The 19,531-nt window shown below is 41.6% G+C and overlaps 1 protein-coding gene across 2 annotated transcripts in view; it reads left to right on the forward strand.

Moving 5' to 3' along the window:
* The first annotated feature begins 655 nt into the window (after window positions 1-655).
* Window positions 656-19,531, forward strand: part of Bicdl1 (BICD family like cargo adaptor 1) — a 90,422-nt gene continuing 71,546 nt past the window's right edge. Inside the window, exons 1-2 of one of the 2 annotated variants that reach the window (XM_050158990.1) lie at window positions 656-1,204; window positions 8,098-8,313. In XM_050158990.1, coding sequence (XP_050014947.1) covers window positions 770-1,204; window positions 8,098-8,313 — 651 coding nt within the window. In that variant the 5' untranslated portion in view covers window positions 656-769. The remainder of the gene's footprint in view (window positions 1,205-8,097; window positions 8,314-19,531) is intronic. The other variant, XM_050158991.1, reaches the window with a different exon arrangement.

Here is a 19,531-nt window from a genome sequence, read left to right on the forward strand (position 1 = left end):
TTAAGCCGGCGCCACCTGGGCGCGGCTGAGGAGAGCCGAGCGGCGGCGAATCCCGCGCGGGCGCGGCGAACAGGTGCCCGCGCGCGTCAGGCGCCGGCCCAGGGGCGGGGAGAGGGGCGCGGCCGGAAGCGCGGGGCGGGTGCCTTGGCCCGGTGAGCCGAGGGGCCGGGAAGGCAGGAAGGAACGCTCCGGGGCCGCGCGACGCAAGATGTCGAGCCGCCGCCTCGGCCCCTGCAGCGGCAGCAGCAGCCGCCGCCGCCGCCGCTGCTGCCGCCGAGCCGGGGGACATGGAGCGCGGCTGCAGGGAGCGGCCGACGGCAGCAGCAGCAGCAGCCACGAGCGTCGCAGCGACCGCGGAGCGCAGCCCGCCCCGTGAGGCGCTGGCCGGCCGGCGGCGGCGGCAGCAGCAGCAACAGCAACAGGGCGGCTGAAAACCGGGCCTCGCGGCGACCCTCTCCGCGGCCTCCCCTCCACTTCGCGGCCCCGCACTCTCCCCTTCCTCTGCCGCTCTCGGCGACCCCCTCGCCCCCTCGTCCTCGTCCCGGGTGCGCGCCGCAGCTGAGCCCCGGGGGCGGGGGCGCGTGCCGCCGGCGCGGGGGAGGGGCGGGCCGCCCGCGCGCGCCGCGCCCAGGGCTCGCGGGGACCCGGGGGGCGCGTGCCGCGGCGCGAGGCGAAGCGAAGCGCGGGGCGGCGCGGCGGGGCCCCTCCCCCCTGCAGCCTGGCGCGCGCCGGCCGGGCCGCACCGCTGCGGGCTCGGCGCGCGCGGGCCATGTCCGCCTTCTGCCTGGGCTTGGCCGGCCGAGCTTCAGCACCTGCCGAGCCGGACAGCGCCTGCTGCATGGAGCTGCCCGCTGGGGCCGGGGACGCAGTCGGGAGTCCCGCCGCCGCGGCCGCCGCCGCCCTCGTCTCTTTCCCCGGGGGCCCCGGGGAACTGGAACTGGCCTTAGAGGAGGAGCTGGTGTTGCTGGCGGCCGGGGAGCGGTCGTCCGATCCCGGGGAGCATCTACAGGCGGAGCCGGGGTCTCCGGCTGAGGGGCACGGGCCGCCTCCGTCCACCCAGGATCCCGAGCTGCTGTCGGTGATCCGACAGAAGGAGAAGGATCTAGTGCTGGCGGCCCGGCTAGGCAAGGCACTGCTCGAGAGGAACCAGGACATGAGCCGACAGTACGAGCAGATGCACAAGGAGCTCACCGACAAGCTGGAGGTGAGGACCTTCCGGCGGCATGGGTGGGAAGCCGGGTACCTTCCTATTCCTGGGCAGTTTGCGGAATCACATGCCCTCCCTCCTTTCATGCTTATCCTAGCTCGAAGAAAATCATTGAGAACAGGGGGCAGGATGGATAGTTTTAATGACCATCAGAGCATTCGTGGAAGCCACCTGACTTTCGCACCCAGCTCAGATGTGGGTCCATGCACGTTTCCCACTGCTGTGGGCCGTTCTATATATGTACTGTACACAGCGTCTAAAATAGAGCTTACAGTATGACTAATTTATACAGCACTGAGACGATATCTGCACACAGAAATGAGAATAGCGAGAAGCATTTAAAATATGCTTCAGGTGCTCAGAGAGGCAGTTAATCTCTAAGCAGAGTCTTAGCCTAAAGCTTTCCAGTTTGGGCATTAAGGCCTCTGCATGCCCTTGTCTTAACTTCCTGGCAGAGAGTTGTGGGAAACAAGTGCCCCTAAAGGAGCTTTATATAGCTTTCAAATACTTGGGGATTAGGGAATATGGTTCCATTGCAGAAATCAGAGAGGCAGGGCTCAGCATGTGATCACTGGGAGTGGATTTAGTTTGGGCTTCAGTAGTTATCTGCATTTTATTAGTTTTCTGTGTCCTGACTCTCAGCACCTAAGAGTTACTTTTAACTACTTTTAAATAGACACTTTCTTTTTCGGGGGGTGGGGGGTGTTGTGGTAAGGACATTTGCTTCAGTTGCATCTCCAGAACTCATGGGGGAAAGAACTGACACTAGCAATTTGTCCTCTGACCTATACACACACCCCAACCAATTTTTAGAATACAGTTTTAAAAATGTCAGTAATATTTTTGTTAATGCCATACAAGAAAACCTTCTAGAACTATGCTTGCTGTTTTTTCATTTCTTTAAATTTTATTTATTTATTGCTCTGAAGCAAAATAGGGTCTTGAATGCAGTTCTGAAGAATGATTACCGTTCTAATACAGTGTATTTTCAAAATAAAACGGAGAGGGGAATCATGTTTGGCAGTGGAAACAAACACCTTTTCTGCCCCTGCGTTTACTATGGTTACCTGTTTTGTCTTCAACTAGTTCTTTTCATTCTGTCTGAACATCGCACAGATGTGACTAGGCCACAAATGAACGCTTGTCAGGTTCCATCTCACTGCTGCTGTTTGAACAGTCGGAATGTGAACTGGGAAACACTCCTGTAATAAGATTGTGTGTGTCTGCGGTCCTGTGACCTATCAGAAGTTAAATCAGAAGAGAAAAGGAAACCAGTGAGTGTCCAGTGTTTCAGCCGGCCTGTGAACTAGGCCTGCCAGTTGATGGGCTCTTGAGATAGGTCTGGGAGGTTGTCTGTGAAAGCTGGCCCTAGACTGCCAGAATGCAACAGAATGCTAACTTAGCGGTCTGAATTGTTTCATGTCCACTTGAAGGAGAGGTCTGGAAATAAAAGGCTGTCCTTTCTTCCTAGAGCGATTTGGTTACGTGACACTGCACAGGAGTGCTACCCCAGAGATTTGTACCTGTGATGTGAATGCCTTCAGTCAGGGACTTAATTGAAGAAACAGGGAGCTTGAAAAGAGCATCCTATCAGTTTGGTTAGTGATAGGTTTCATGGTGTAGAGTTGCACAAATCCTGGTTTCCACGTGGAGCTTTGAGTAAAGGAAAAGGATTTCAAAATTCCACAGCAACAAAAAAGATTCTGCTGTAAAGGGATAAATAGGTGACCTTTGACATTTTGTAATTGACTACATGGGCAAGAATAAAATAAAATAGCTTAAATAGCTTAAACTATCATTTAAGATCTTGTCTCTTCTGCAGTTCTGCTTGTGAATACTAGTGTTACACTTTTGAAATTCTGGAGGTTGGTTGCGCAGTAGTATTTCCATTATATGCAACACTGCTGACTTGTCCATGGTGAAAGTGGGTAAGATAGTAAGTTATATGTCATGTGTACTCTACCACAGCTTAAGCACAGATAGAAAATTTAAATTTACTTATACTTCTATATATATTTGAAAATTATCCTTTTTTCTTTAGATAGGGTCTCACTGTGTTGTTACTCATGTTGGTCTTGAAGTCCTGAATTTAAGAGATTCTCCTGCTTCAGTTCCCAACTAACTGGACTGTAGGCGTACACTGTATCTGATTCTTAAGATTTTTGTGTGTGTGTGTGCACTTGAAAATATATTCACTAGGGCTGGAGATATGGCTCAGATGTTGAGTGCTGGCTGCTTTTCCAGAGGTTCTGAGTTCAATTCCCAGCAACTACATGATAGCTCATAACCATTTATAAAGAGACCTGGCATTCTCTTCTGGCCTGCAGGCATGCATGCAGGCAGAACACTGTATACACAACGTATATATATACGCATATATAGTTGCTCGTTAACTAATGAATGTATTTATTTGATGATACTGATGATTGCACCACCAATGTCTGCCCTTGTTAATTCTCCTAGTGCTACAATTGAGAGTGACTAATTTATTTGGATTTGTTTCATTTGATACCTGCAAGTGAATTTTCTCTATAGTGTATTCTTTTTAGATTTATTTCTTTTATTTTTATGTGTATGAGTGTTTGTTTGCATGTATGTATGTGCACCACCTGCATACCGGGTGCCTACAAAGGTCAGTTCTCCTGGAATAGGAGTTACACATGGGCCATCACATGGTAGTTGGGAACCAAACCCAGGTCCTTTTCAAGAATAGTAAGTGCTCCTAACCTCAGAGCCATCCCTCTAGCACCCCTCCTCTGCTAGTCTTTTTTTTTGAACAGTTTAGAATTAATAATGTCTGTTTAGACAAAATACTTTCTAAAGTTTATCATAGCAGCTATATTTCTTAATTAAACACATGGGAATAATAATAATAATAATCCTTTAAGAAGGGTTTAATATTTTCCGAGAACTGTCAGATATTGACATCAAACACATTTGCTAACAAATTGGTTTGGAGTTTCAGCACAATAGGGGAGGATATGGTGGCATGTGTTCTGATTCCAGGTACTATGAAGGATGTTGACTTCTGAGTTCACCATGGGCAACACAGTGGGATCCTTTATCCAAAAATAAAATAATAATAATTATAAGTAGCAGTGGTGGTGTCCTCAGAATTGTCACTTTTCTGATTTTTGAACAGGCAAACCATAGTCAAGATCTTCCCTGCCTGTCACTCAGGAGTATATTTCTAGTTTTATATGCCACATCTAGGATTTTATCTGGTTATTACAAACATAAAAGCATTTGGTTTTGTGCAACTGTCTTTTTAAAGGTGTATTAATGGTTTAAAGATTAATGTAGACATTTTATAGCTTACTAGAATATATTTTTCACATGCTTAAAAATCTAATTGAAAGGCCTTTTTATTATTTCTTCTGTACCTGTAATTAGCTCTTTTAATTTAAAAACATACATCTAACCAGGTCCTTATTTTTTCTCTTACTATTAATTAAAGTACTAACTTGTGTTTATGTACTTTGCTCACTGAAGACCATGTACAGATTCTTCCCCCCCCCCCATATGGGCAGAGAGTAGATTATCCATTTCTACAGAAGTAATCTCTTCTCTCTGGTATTTTCTCTCCCCATCCAAGCCTGATTCTCTTAGTTTAGTATTCTTTTTTTTTAATGAGGGCTGGAGGGAGATAGAAGTAAATTTCTGAGAGTCACTACTAGACGAGGAGAAGGGCTGGGGATTCTGATGTACGTTCAGTGCTTGCTGCTCAAGAGAACAGAGCCTTTCCCTGGTATTTTTTATAAGCAGTAGCCTGGGCTTAGGAGGATGGTGTCACTTTATTAAGTATCTATTTTATTTAGACTAGTAACACTAATTTTTGTATTGTAGAAGTTGATTGATTTGTTCTTTTTTTTTTCTCTTAACGATTGGTTTTATATTTAGAGAAAAATTGGAATGGTAATACAGTATCCATATACCCCACATCCAGGCTCATCTTGTTACCAACATCTTACACAAACATATGCCATAATTAATAAAGTACCCTAATTCTGTATCAAATGTCTTTTTTCTGTTGCAGGATTCCTTATTACATTAGTTTTTATGTCTGTAGCCTCCTCTTAGACTTTTCTTGTTTTGGTAGCCTTGATAATCTTGTTGTTAATTTTCAAAGTACCATATAACCCTGGAAAACAAAAAGAAGCACAGGCAGACAGTGACCTCTATATTTATTATTATTCTCCTTAGACTTTACTGGTTAATTTTTTTTATTTTTGTTTTATGTGCTTTGTTGGTTTTTCTGTTGACTTGTATGTCTGTGTGAGGGTGTCAAATCCCCTAGAGTTGGAGTTACAGACAGTTGTAAGCTGCCACTGTTGGTGCTGGGAATTGAACTGAAATCCTCTGGAAGAATAGTCAATGCTCTTAACCTCTGAACCATCTCTCCAGCCCATTTACTGGTTAACTTAATGCTTAAATGAAAATACAATTCTAGGAGAAATTTCCTAAAGTAAATCAAAGGCTAAGTTCTGTACAAAATTCATCAAGAGTTGAAACACCAGAAATGGGGGTTTGTTTCCTGTTAAAGAAATATAAGGACAGATTAGATCGATCAACACCACCTGTCTCAACTCCACCCTACGAGTTAATTGGATTGTTTCAGTTGCTTGGTCGGGCTGTTCACTAGCAGCTGTTGGCTAAATATTTTTAAGTCTCTGTTCTTTTAGAACACAAGCCTAATTTATCCGGCCTCTCAGTAACACTGTGGTTACTGAGTTCTTGGTGTTGCCTTCTGCTCGGCCGTTTTCATGTTGGACAAAACCAACAATTACGGTTTTAGAATTGAAGTTAGCTTTTATTTCTGCATTCTTTGAAATTTCCAGAGTGACTGAAAAAATCCTCAGTTTGGAAAGTTTCGCATTATCAGGATAGAAAAGAGCAAATAGTTTACATACTGGTCAGAGGTAGACATTTCTCCCTTGTTACTCCTTTTCCACATACTCCAAACTGAACGTATATATTTTGTAAATATAAAGTTACGTGATTTTTCAGTCTGTATATTTGAGTGACTATAACCAAATGAATGGTCCCCTTAATGAGGTCAATTTGAAAGTTTTCATGAACACTGCCTTCTCCAGTGTACTCAATTTTAATTTTGGATTGCTGTTTTTATCTTTGTCAAGTTCTCTTGACTGTTCTCAAACATGATAAATTTTCATTTTGGGGGAGTAAATTTGGCTTGTAGAAACATTTACAAGTCACTCAGTAAAGAATAAGGTGGCAAGATGAAATGGAATAATCTTGTAATTTAGGCCCACTTCAGATTTGACGGTAAGCTGGCACTTGACGTTTCCAAAAGAAGCATTCCAAGAAAAAAAAATTATGTTGAAAGATAAGAACTTCAATTAAGAGTGTCTTTTCCAAGGAAGAATGACCTAGCACTCTGAAGGGAGAGAGTCAAAAATTCATTTTGGGGTGTTGAAAACCTCATTCCAGTCCTGCCTGAATGCTTAGGAAATGGATCAGAGTTGTTATTTTTTGTTTTTGAGATAGGATCTCACACTGTAGCCTGGGCTGAAGTACTTCTGCTTCAGCTTTCCCTGGGCTGGGATTACAGGCATGACGCACTACGCACAGCTTAAGTCAGTGTACTTTGAATAGTTAGCTCACCAAAGGTTAAGTACTGGTACTTTAGTTAGAATGAAGTAAAGATTTGGCTATTGGACATACTACTTTCTAAATAGGAAAACATATTTGCCTCTGAATCGCTGTTCATCTCATACAGTGAAAAGATACGCTTGTTACCTTCGAGCCAGTGGACTCCTTTTTGATCAAATTGTTACTTCAAACCATCTTTAGTTTTCCTGAATACCATTTGTTACACACAATTTATTTTTACTATTGTCCTCCACTGGCATGAAAACCCATAAAGACAAAGACTGTGTCTTGTCTATCACCAATGTCTCTAGGTAAGTTTCTGTGCCTCAGTAACCACTCAAGAATGAGTGGACGAGCCAAAAATAAACATTAATAATAATGCTTACTAATAATGCATGACTTAAAATAGGTCTGGCAGGGTGGCAGAGATGGTTCAGTGGTTAAGAGCACTGTCTTCTCTTTCTGGACTTGGTTCCCAGCACCCATATGGCAGCTTATAACCATCTGTAAGTTCAGTTTCAGGGAATTCAACATCCTCTTTTCACCTCCAGCACCAGACACACACACATAAAATAAAACCTAAAACTGAACTTGCCTTAGTGCTTTTGAAATATAGTAGTATATATACAGTAGCAAATATCTAATAATGAAACATTGAGTACATCAAGTAACTTAAACACAAATCTGCTCTCCCATTTTCTGTTACTTACCATGAACTAATCACTTTGCTGCTTTTGACCTGATGTTAAGCATAAATGATGATTCTAAACTGGACAGTGGTAACACACACTTTTAATCCCAGCACTCAGGAGGCAGAGACAGGCAGACTCTGTGAGTTTGAGGCCAGCTTCGTCTACAGAACGGTTCCAGGACAGGCCCCAAAGCTACAGAGAAACCCTGTCTCAAGGAGAAAAAAAAAAAAAAGATGGCTCCAAGAGAGATCTCCTTTAAAAAATAACAAGTGTTTGGTTGTTGGGCTAATTTTTAGTTGTTTAAATATATAGTTTAACCAAAAGATGACTTGTTAAATTCCAAATATGAGTTTCCAAGTCTAGAGCCTCATGCTCAGGGAGAAGAAACAAAACATTGTTTCCAGTAGGAATGATGTTTTCTTTGTGAGCCAACTCCTTCCTTGTCTAGAAGAGAATACTTCTGTAGCTGTGACATGGACAACATGCCCTGTGTGCTTATTGTCTTTAGAAAAGTATGTAAAGGGAAAAGAAAAAGACTGTGGAATTTTCATACAAACCCCCCCCCCTTTTTTTTTTTTGCCCCAGCACTTAGAACAAGAGAAACATGAACTGAGAAGACGGTTTGAGAACCGGGAAGGGGAGTGGGAAGGACGAGTGTCAGAATTGGAGACCGATGTGAAGCAGCTGCAGGACGAGCTGGAACGGCAGCAGGTCCACCTTCGGGAAGCAGACCGAGAAAAAACACGAGCCGTCCAGGAGCTGTCAGAACAGAACCAGAGGTTATTGGATCAACTCAGCAGGGTGAGTCACAAGAATTTAATTGTAAAATATTCAAAGTGGGAACCAGTTTCCTGTACTGGTAGGATATGTGTGAAGAAACCATTCTGACCTCCATGGAACTTGTTGGAGTTGATTTTTTTTCCTTCTGTGAGATAGATTTGGGAACTGAACTCTGGCCTTTGAGTATGGAGCCCAGGTGCTGTCAACAGGTATAACAAAGGAGTCAGGAACCAAGAGCAAGGCCCATGATTAAACCATCTGTGAGACTTGGTATCCTGGGCATCTTCTCACCTCTAAAATAAAGGTGCTGCATATGTCTGGTGTTTTTTAGCGTTCTAAAGATCTGTGATCCTTTACCCAGGGAAAGTCCATCTTCAATTGTAAAGTTGTTAATTCATTAGTTCGATACCTAGAGGTGCTGTCTTTAACTGAACAGCTTGGGAAAATGAGCATACATTATGAAAGGAGTGTCTAAATTTAAGTTTTGTTTTATCTCTACATCAAGTAAGAGTTCTTACACATTTATAGATAGGATAGTGTCAGAAGTTAATTAAGGTCAAGACTAATTGCAAAGAAGATGATTGAGACTTAAATGAGTAGAAATCTAATTTAAATACAGTACATTCCTTTTAAATTTACAGAGTGGTCTATAAGACCTGGGTTTACTATTGAAATTCAATTCTTATATGTTAAAAGCAAAACCAGCAGTTTTTTTTTTTTAGGAAAAATGTGGCCTCTTGTCCCTTCCCTAATCACTGCTGCTCTTGAGGTCCCTGTGCCTTCTGTGTGGTCGTGGAGAAAGGCTAGAGGCAGCTGTGGTGAGTTGCCAAGGTTTGCACTGAGGTGATAGTGGACAGTATGTGATGGTGTTTGCTGATTACATCACAGTTGCTTGCTTTCCTTTGTGATGGTGAAACTTCCCACCTTCTAAAGAAGTGTGAACTAATGCTATTAGTGGGGAGAGAGGAAAAAGAGATAGATAATAAATGGTAACTTGGAAAGCAGCAACTCACAGAGAGATTTCAGCACATCTGTAAAAAATGAGGACATGGTTGTGGGCAGAGCCAAGCAGCTTCCCTGATTTCCTGGAGAGAATCTCTAACATTTGGATTGACTGGGAAGCCAGAGTGGCATAGTCCAGGAGTCATTCACAGGGCTGCTCCACACCAGCATTCCTGAATCCGTTCTGAAACCCTTTTTAGTAGCTGGAAAGGGATCTCTAGCCTTGTTCATTCATTATTCATAAAAGATTAACCAGAGAAGTCTGGCCAGTTTGCTTTATTCAAAAACCTTTAATATTATTCTGAGCAAGTGTTTCAAGTGAAACTTACAGAATGAATTCCACAAAACAAAGCGGTCAAAGGGAAGTTAAATTTCTTGGGCCAAGTTCATGTGGCAGATGCAGAACATGATCTGGGGAAAGACAGGCGAGCATGAGGGGGATTAGGAAACACGCTGACAAGGGATTGACTCTGCTTATTAACTGGATGGGCTTGTTCATGCCTCGGTTTCCTTAACTTTAAAATGAAGTTAAAAATTTGTGCTGCAGACAAGTACTATTGAAAGGAAAATGGAAAAATGTGGGTTGTGGATAGCTTAGTGGTAGAGTGCTTGCCAAGCTCGCCAGAGAGGCTGTATGTTTACCTTATAGCACAGCGATTTTCAGCCCGCAGTTTGCAACCCCTTTGGGGTTGAATGGCCCTTTACAGGCGTCACCTGACATCATCAGAAAACTCAGTTCATAACAGTAGCAAAATTACAGTTATAAAATAGCAGCAAAAACAATGTTATGGTTGGGGGTTACCACAACATGAGGAACTGTATTATAGGGGCTAATCGTTAGGAAGGTCAAGAACCACTGCTATAAGGGGAAGGGGAGAAATGCGATGTGTTTGTGTTGACCAGCATATGGGGGTGCAGATTGTTTCTAAAGTGGCGTCTTTAGAGCCGGCCTGTTGTCTGACTTCACTGTAGAAAATCCTGATGAAGTACTTCCAGATATTTCTGGATAGCTCTTCATTCTTGTTATCCTCTTTGGCCTTGAACATAGGCCCTAGTGGTTTTGTAGCTTCCTCGCCCTCTTTCTCCTTGTAAGCAGGACAAGTCCCTGAGGTTTCCATCAGAGCAAGTTTAGATTTCGTTTTATTATTGTTTTATTAACTGGGTATTCAGGAGCCAGAGGAACTAAGTACTTTGAAGGGAATCAGAATCCTCATAGGAAAAAATAGCAGCCAGCAGCAGTGGTAGAAGGCCATGCTTTTTTTTTTTTCAATGTATGTAATGAGGTTCATTTGTTTGTTTTCCTGAGGCAGGGTTTCTCTGTGTAGCCCTAGCTGTCCTGGAATTCTCTCTATAGATCAGGCTGGCCTGGAACTCAGAGGTCTATCTGCCTGCCTCTGCCTTCCAGTGCAGGGACTAAAAGACATGTACCACTGTGTCTCTTTATAACCATGTAATATATACTGTCAAAAATAGTCCAATACTTCTATAATACATTTTTTCAAAGTATTTTTACATGTATTTGCTTTGACTGCCATGGTCTCCAAAGTTGTTCTTTTCTTTTTCTTTTTTTCCTTTTTATTATTATTATTATTACAAATTTTCACCTCCTTCCCTTCCTCCCATTTCTTTTCCCCTCCTCCCATTCCCCCATCCCTCCCTCTCCAGTTCAAAGAGCATCAGGGTTCCCTGCCCTGTGGGAAGTCCAAGGTTCTCCCCCTTCCATCCAGGTCTAGGAAGTTGATCCAAACAGACTAGGTTCCCACAAAGCCAGTACATGGAGTACAGTCAAAACCCAGTGCCTTTGTCCTTGGCTTCTCAGTCAGCCCTCCATGTCAGCCACATTCAGAGAATCCGGTTTGATCACATGCTCCATCAGTCCCAGTCCAGCTGGCCTTGGTGAGTTCCCATTAGATCGGCCCCACCGTCACAGTGGATGGGTGCACCCCTCGTGGCCCTGACTTCCTTGCTCTTGTTCTCTCTTCTTCTGCTCCTTATTTGGACCTTGGGAGCTCAGTCCAGTGCTCCAATGTGGGTCTCTGTCTCTATCTCCATCCATCGCCAGATGAAGGTTCTATGGCGATATGCAAGATATTCATCAGAAGCCAGGCGGTGGTGGTGCACTCCTTTAATCCCAGCACTCGGGAGGCAAAGGCAGGCGGATCTCTGTGAGTTCGAGACCAGCCTGGTCTACAAGAGCTAGTGCCAGGACAGGCTCCAAAGCCACAGAGAAACCCTGTCTCAAAAAAACAAAACAAAACAAACAAACAAACAAAAAGATATTCATCAGAGTGGCTATTAGTATAGGGCCAATTCAGGCACCCTCTCCTCAGCTGCTCAAGAAACAAGCTGGGGACATCTCCTTGGACACCTGGGAACCCCTCTAGAGTCCAGTCTCTTGCCAACCCTCAAATGGCTCCCTTAAGATATATACTTCCCTGCTCCCATATCCACTCCTCCTCCACCCCAACTGTCCCATTCCCCCAAGCTCTCCCCATCCTCCCCTTTTCACTTCTCCCCATCTCCCCTTACCCCCGCTCCACCCCCACCCCCACCCCCAAACTCTCAATTTTTGCCTGGAAATCTTGTATACTTCCAGTATCCAGGAGGATGATAACTACATGTTTTTTGGGGGGAGTACACCTTCCTATTTAGCTTCTCTAGGATCATGAATTATAGGCTCAATGTCCTTTATTTATGGCTAGAATCCACTAATGAGTGAGTACATGCCATATTCATCTTTTTGGGTCTGGGTTACCTCACTCAGGATAGTGTTCTCTATTTCCATCCATTCCAGAGTTGTTCTTAACAATAAACCAAACAGCTATATTGAGATGTAATTCATGCCCCATAAATGGTATCCTTTAAAGGTGTGCAATTAGGTAGTTGTTACTGCATTTACCGAGTTATGCAACCATCACTACTGTCTGTCTAGAGAATATTCTACCTTCCCAAAAGAAGTGTTATAGCCATTAGCAGTAGCTTTCACTATAATTTAAAACCCCATGGCTCAACCCCTGGCAACTTTTAATCTACCTTGATCCCCGTGCATTTCCTTGTTTTAGATTTTTCGTGGCAGTGAAATCCTACCGTACAAAAGTAGCCTTTTGTGTGTGGCTTTTTTTACTTAGTGTTTATCAGATTCATCTATGACTTCACCCATGTTGTGATTGGGAACTATCCCATTGTTATGTGCAACAGTTTATCTGTTCACTAGCTGATGGTCATTGCTGTTTCTATTCTTTGGTTGATATGAATAACCAAACATGAACATTCATAGACACGTTTTGTGTGTCCACAGATCTTTTTAGCTAAAATGGAATGCTGTGAGTATATATATCCCATGAGCTTCTGGATCTCATTGTGATGAGAAAAGAAAATGATATTGCTCTCATTCTACATCTAGGAAAACTTCAGGGAAGAAAGACACGTGATTTGATTAAGTTTCTTTCAATTTAGGACTAACTAGATTTTCTGTACCCACCATTCCAGACTTCTGAGGCAGCAATAAAGATCATATGGCTTTGAAGCCAGACAGCCATGGGGCCAAACACCAGCTCTGGCATTTACTAGCTGGTTGAATGTAGGAAAGTGGTTTTTTGTTGTTATTGTATTTTGTTTTTTCGAGGCAGGGTTTCTCTGTAGCTTTGGAGCTTCCCTGGAACTAGCTCTTGTAGACCAGGCTGGCCTCGAACTCACAGAGATCCGCCTGCCTCTACCTCCGAAGTGCTGGGATTAAAGGTGTGTGCCACCACTTCCTGGCTGTAGAAAAGTTGTTTTACCTTTAGTGACTTCCTTTATATACTAGAAACAACTATATTATTATTAACCAGGTCATGTTATAATGAATAAGAAATAAGTTCACGTAATGTTCAAACCACAGCAAGTATCTGGTGTGTAAGCTTGATAAGTGGTAACCATCATGATTGTCATGTTCTCATTATGTAGATTGGATTTCTGCATCTGGTCAAATTTCATGTCTTAATAGTGGAAGAATTAAAAACAATAAAAAAATACACAAGTGAAAAAATAGTGGAAGAAAATGAAGTCTAAAAGTAAAAGTCATATATTATCAGTTTATAATAGTTTTTCATTTTAGTCCATAACTGATCTGGTAAGGGTTGTTTTTCTTGAAACGCAAGGGTTTCCCTCTATAACTCAGGCTAGTTTTGATCTTGAGATCTTCCCTCTTCAACCTGTCAAGAGCTGGGATTCTAAGCATGCTCCATCATGATCTGTTTTGTTTTGTTTTAAAAAAAAAATTAAAAGTGGGGTTGGAACTGGTTATATTTAATTCCTTGATACCCTGTATCTACTGGGTATCATTTCATATGCTGAATTTATCTTCTCCAATTTCTAGTCATTTGGATAAAGTGTTCCTCTAAGTTCTCTTTTACCTCCTAAGAGTCTGTCCTTATCTTTTTTTTTTTTTTAATTCAGGCTGACATGTTTGAGAAAAGTGTGGATTCACTTTCTAATTTAAAAAGTAACACCACAATAGGACTTAATATAGTGGATTTTAATCTGTGGGTTGATGACCCTTTCACAGGGTCACCTAAGACCATTGGAAGACACAGCTGTTTACATTACAATTCATAACAGTAGCAAAACTACAGTTATGAGTTAGCAGCGAACATAATTGTATGGTTGGGGGTCACCACTACATGAAGAACTGTATTAAAGGTTGAGAACCACTGTTTTATAGGACCTGGAAGGTACTCTCCTCATCACTGTCAACAGCAGGACGACAGTGGGACCTGCCTTCCAGGAGATCTTGGCTTGGGTTAATATCTTAAAATGTTAAAGTGGGGATTGTTGGGAGTCTTGACACATAACGTCCAGTTTCTAGAGCTTCTCTTCCAGATAGCAACAGCAAAGGCATGACTCTGCTCTTTTGATGAGTCCTAAGATGATTGGTCACTGACTTAACTTACCATATCTGGACACTGCTGAGGCACCGTGGTATGTTCACAAAGCCCACTTTCCAGCTGAAAGCCAAGACAGCCCTAATGACAGTGATAACAGTCATAGCAGGCTCCCGCTAAGCCTTTTCAGTCTTCAAAAGCAGTTGGAGTAAGATACTATTTTCAAAACAAATCTCAGTTGTGTTAGTTAGAAACTTCAGAGGTAAAATAAGGTATTTTCACATTTTATATCAATAAAACACAGCTCACTATTTGAAACACGAGGAACAGACTTGAGCACCTACTGACCAAACAATGGAGAAACCAATTGATTCCTTCTAGAGAGGAGAATTAAAATTGCTTAAGGGATTCTGAGCTTTTCCTTCCTCAAAATGCACAGCTCTAGCGTTTGGAGAAACTGATTAGGTCATCATTTTGTACATTTGCCTATAATTTTATACATGACACATTAATTACATCATTCCCTTTCTTTTCCTCATGTGTACTACTAATCTTATTCTTGGTTCTAGACCCATTTTACTTATGGACTTACCCAGTACTTCAGTTCTCTATAGGACTGAATTATATGATATTAGTGACTCTTTTTTTTATTTATTTTTTATTTTTTTTGTTTTGTTTTTGTTTTATTTTTCGAGACAGGGTTTCTCTGTAGCTTTTGGAACCAGTCCTGGAACTAGCTCTTGTAGACCAGGCTGGCCTCAAACTCACAGAGATCTGCCTGCCTCTCCCTCCTGAGTGCTGGGATTAAAGGTGTGTGCCACCACTGCCTGCATTTTTTTTTAAAAAATTACTTATTATTACACAGTGTTCGGTCTGCATGCCAGAAGAGGGAGCCAGATCAAATTACAGATGGTTGTGAGCTACCATGTGGTTGCTGGGAATTGAACTCAGGACTTCTGGAAGAGCAGCCAGTGCTCTTAACCTTTGAGCCATCTCTCCAGCCCCGTTAGTGACTCTTTGGATGGTATTATGATGTAGATATTTGTTTTGTCCATTTAAAAACTTTAAAAAAATATTACAAGGATACAGAAAACTGCAGAGAAAAATATAAATCCAGCATTTAAAAAATTGTAACATTTTGAAGCCAGATGTGGCACGTCCCTATAACACTTGAAAGAATAAGCTTGGAAGGCTGTGACCAGTTTTGGGTTATATAGCAAAACCTTCTTTCTCACCATCAGCCCGCCCAAATCTTAACACTGTTCTATTTAGTTGAGATTCACTTATAGATAGGTGTGTATATGTTTATTTTGCAGTTCTGGGGATAGAACCCAGGGCCTCTTGCATACTGTGCTTATTTTAAATACGAAGAAAACATTTTTATTTGTGTATCAAATAAGGTTTTTTTAAAAAGTTAAGATTATTTTTACATTTATAGCTCTCACTGCTGTCTACATTTTTAGAATTGGCTTTCTCATTTATACTTTTTGTACTTATATATACATAGATGTTTATACATTCATGTTATGTGTACTTATGTCATTACATGTCTGTATATGCATCCATTAACTTATCATTTTCTATATTTTAGATATTTGACAAATGGAAATATAATGTAAAATGATTTGCAACTCCTCGTCTGGGTACAATATTATGTTTTTGGATTTTACACAGGTTGATAAATATAGCCTTAGTTCATCTATATTAACTGTTATTTAGCATTCCCTTATGCAGTGATAGTAAAATATTATGTATTTTATTGGTGAACATTAAACTTCTAGTTTTTCCACTATTACAGATTTTCTGTGATGAATATTTCTGTGCCTTTTCTTCTTAAGCACATATATTTTAATTTCTTTGTGCAATTAAATTCCTGTAACAGGAATTACTGCATCTGAGTGTAAACCCTTCTTCAGCTTTATGTAATATTGCCAAATTCTTGAAAGCTTTGTTACAGATTTGCAATCTTAATCAGAAATGTGTAAGAGTCAGTGTATATGGGTCTCATCTTTCTTTACCTGACTCTTCATTATTATCAGATTTTAAATATTCTTACCAATCCTTTGTATGTAAAAGGAAATTTTATTGTTTTAATTTCCATCTCATGAATTACTTGTGAGGCTGAACATCTTTTATCTGTATGTTTATTTTGAATTATTTGTTGCTTTCCTCACATACTTTATTGGGTTTTATTTGTTTTAACTCTTTGTTTTGTTTTGTTTTTCAAGATAGGGTTTTTCTGTGGCTTTGGAGCCTGTCCTGGAACTAGCTCTTGTAGACCAGGCTGTCCTCGAGCTCACAGAGATTCGCCTGCCTCTGCTTCTCAAGTGCTGGGATTAAAGGAGCCTAAAACACTACCTAGCTGTTTTAACTCTTGATGCTCTTATAGTTTCATTTTATTTATTTAAGGGGTCTTGTATACCAAAAAAGTTTGTAGGCTTTTTAAAAAAGCTTTTTTATTGTAATTTTGTGTGGGTGTGTGCATGGGAGTGCCATGCCTGTGGAGAGAGAGGTAATGAATCCCTCTGGAACTGGAGTTACAGGTTGATGTTAGCTGCCCAGAATGTGTACTGGGAATTGAACTCTTGTTCTCTGGAACAGGAGGATATGCCTTTAATTGCTGAGCCATCTATCCACCGCTAAGTAGTTAAAGAAATCAAATATGTTTGTCATTTTATAAATAGTTTTTTTGATTAAGCCTCTAGATTCCCTCCCTGTATTCTAATTAGAAAAACATAAATGCTTTTTAATGTTTGAATATTTAATCTACCTGGATTTTTTTGTATGATATGAGATAGGAACTACTTATATATTTGTTTGTTTTTGAGACAGGCTTTCTCTGTATAACAGCCCCAGCTGTCCTGGAACTTGCTTTGTAGACCAGGCTGGCTGTGAACTCACAGAGATCCACCTGCCTCTGCCTCCCAAGTGGATTAAAGGCATGCACTACCACCACTCAGTTCCTCATATACTTTTTATATGGATTATATAAGCACTGGTTCCTCCCTGAATTGTAGTCATATATAGATTTTCTGATTTAAAAAACCAAACTATTATTTACTTTTAATCGAAGGGTCAAAATAACCTAAAATTTTTATTTTTTTTTCTTTTGCCAATTTAAAACTAAAAACATAAAATGGGGGAGTGTTTTAAAAATTGAGACAGGATCTTTCTATGTAGATTAGGCTTGTCTTGAACTCACAGACACCCACCTATTTTTGCCTTCAGAGGAGTGTTGATATGAAAGGTGCGTGCCACCACACCCAACTTTTTAAAATTTTAGAAGTTTATAGAAACTTGTTTGCTTGGTAAGGCTGTCATAACAACATATCCTAGACTGGCTACTGGTTCCCGGGTCTGGAGGCTAGAAGTCCACAGTCAAAGTCAGTTCCTTCTAATCAGAGCGTCTGTTTCAGTCTGCCTCCCTGCGCCTCCCTGCATTTTGTCATCCTACTGTTTCTGTTTTCTTTTGTTGCTGTTTTGTTTTTGAGATAGGGTCTCACTGTGTAACTATAGCTGTCCTGGAACTCACTATGTGAACCAGGCTAGCCTGGAACTCACAGAGATCCACTTCCTGCTTCTGCCTCCTGAGTACTAGGTTAAAGGCATTTATCATTATGCCCAGTTTGTCTCTGTTTTGAGATCTACTCTCCTTATAAAGACTACTTGTTATATTGACTTAGGATCCTTCCTAAGGATCTCATTTCAACTTGTTTACATTTATAAAGGGAGCTGGAGAGGTGGCTCAGGGTTAAGAGCACTTTCTGCTCTTGCACAGGACCCAGGTTTGATTCTTAACACCCAGATGGCACCTCACAACCATTTGCAGCTCCATTCAAACAGATATCCATACACATAAAGCAGAATTTAATCTGTTTATATTTGTAAAGACTTATTCTCCAAATAAGTTCACATTCTGAGGAAATGGCATTTGGACTTTAAAAGAGAACTCAATTCAGCCCATAATAAAAAAAAAAAACATTTTGGTGTACTTTTATTTTGCACAAAACAACACACTTCTTGGATCCTTATTGGTATTGTCTGAGGGCGATATTCATGGTAATGCCACTGTCGTGGAAGGTTCCATACTCTTCATAACACTTTTGTACATTAAATATTCATACCTCTAAGACTAGACAACTAAGGAACACTGTGGCCAATGGAGCGATACCTGGAATGCTTAATTTTATTCCTTGGGAAAGTTCCAAGCCCATCAATCTCATTTTTCTCCTCTAAGGATTTACCTACATTTTATTTTTCTGAGTAAAAAGTGGAAGGGTTTTATGTGTGTGCATAAGTGGGTCTTCTCTAATTCACTATCCAACAGATATTTCTTTGTATTGTTTTGTTTTTTGTTTCTTAGAGGCAATGTTTCTCTGTAATCCTGGTTGTACTGGAACTCGCTGTGTAGACCAGGCTGGCCTCAAACCCAGAGATTTTCCTGCCTCTACTCCTGAGGCTGGGATTGAAGGCAAGCGCCACCACTGCCTGATCCAACAGGTGTTTCTTGAGCGAGGCTCTAGGAATACAGTGGAAAACCAAACCCCGTGTTTAATGAAGCTAGCAGGAAGAGATACAGAAAACCAAAGCAATCCACAGGAAGGGTGAATGTGGGACTGACCAGGGAGGTGCAGCCACTTCACAGTGAGTGGGTAGTGAAAACTGTTGGCGATCACATATGAGCTGACATCTGAAGAGTGAGGTGGCAGCTTTGGAAAAGCTACAGGAATAGTGTTCTGGGTGGGTACTGTTAGATTGTAAACTCCTTTGAAAGCTGGGACAGCTCTGTTTTCTTTGCTGTTGTAAACAAGTATCTATCAGGATGGGAAGTCAATAAAAGGTTGTTGGTTACTTTTAAATATTTTAAAATATTTAGACAGCTGGTATTGGCACCTTCCTTTAATCCCAGCACTCGGGAGGCAGAGGCAGGTGGATCTCTGAGTTTGAGATCAGCCTGGTCTCTACAGAGTGAGTTACAGGACAGCCAGGGCTCACAGATAAACCCTGTCTCGAAAAACAAAAACAACAACAACAAAAAAAAATTATATAAATGACATGTTTAGAACATACACCTTTCTGAAGACTAACCCCTGTGTATAGACTGTAATATGAACCATTTCATACTCACACTTAGTGTATGTGGTTTGAAAACCAGTTACCAAAGGAACCATGGTGCCAGTGCTTGGGGGGCAGGTAAGCTGTAAAAGATTATGGTTTCATGGTTGCTTAAAAAAAAAGTTTTAGTCTTCATAGGTACTTTAGAAATTGTGGAAAAACTGAACCTGCCATGATGAGATGAGTGATGAACCTCTGATGATTTGCAGCCTGTAGGGGCTCCGTTGAACAGCACTGTGCCTCCCTGGTCTGCAGGTCAG

This window comes from Alexandromys fortis, unplaced genomic scaffold (assembly GCF_014885135.2).
Source record: "Alexandromys fortis isolate MF-2015 unplaced genomic scaffold, M_Fortis_MF-2015_v1.1 scaffold_90, whole genome shotgun sequence".
In the NCBI taxonomy this organism is placed as follows: Eukaryota; Metazoa; Chordata; class Mammalia; order Rodentia; family Cricetidae; genus Alexandromys; species Alexandromys fortis.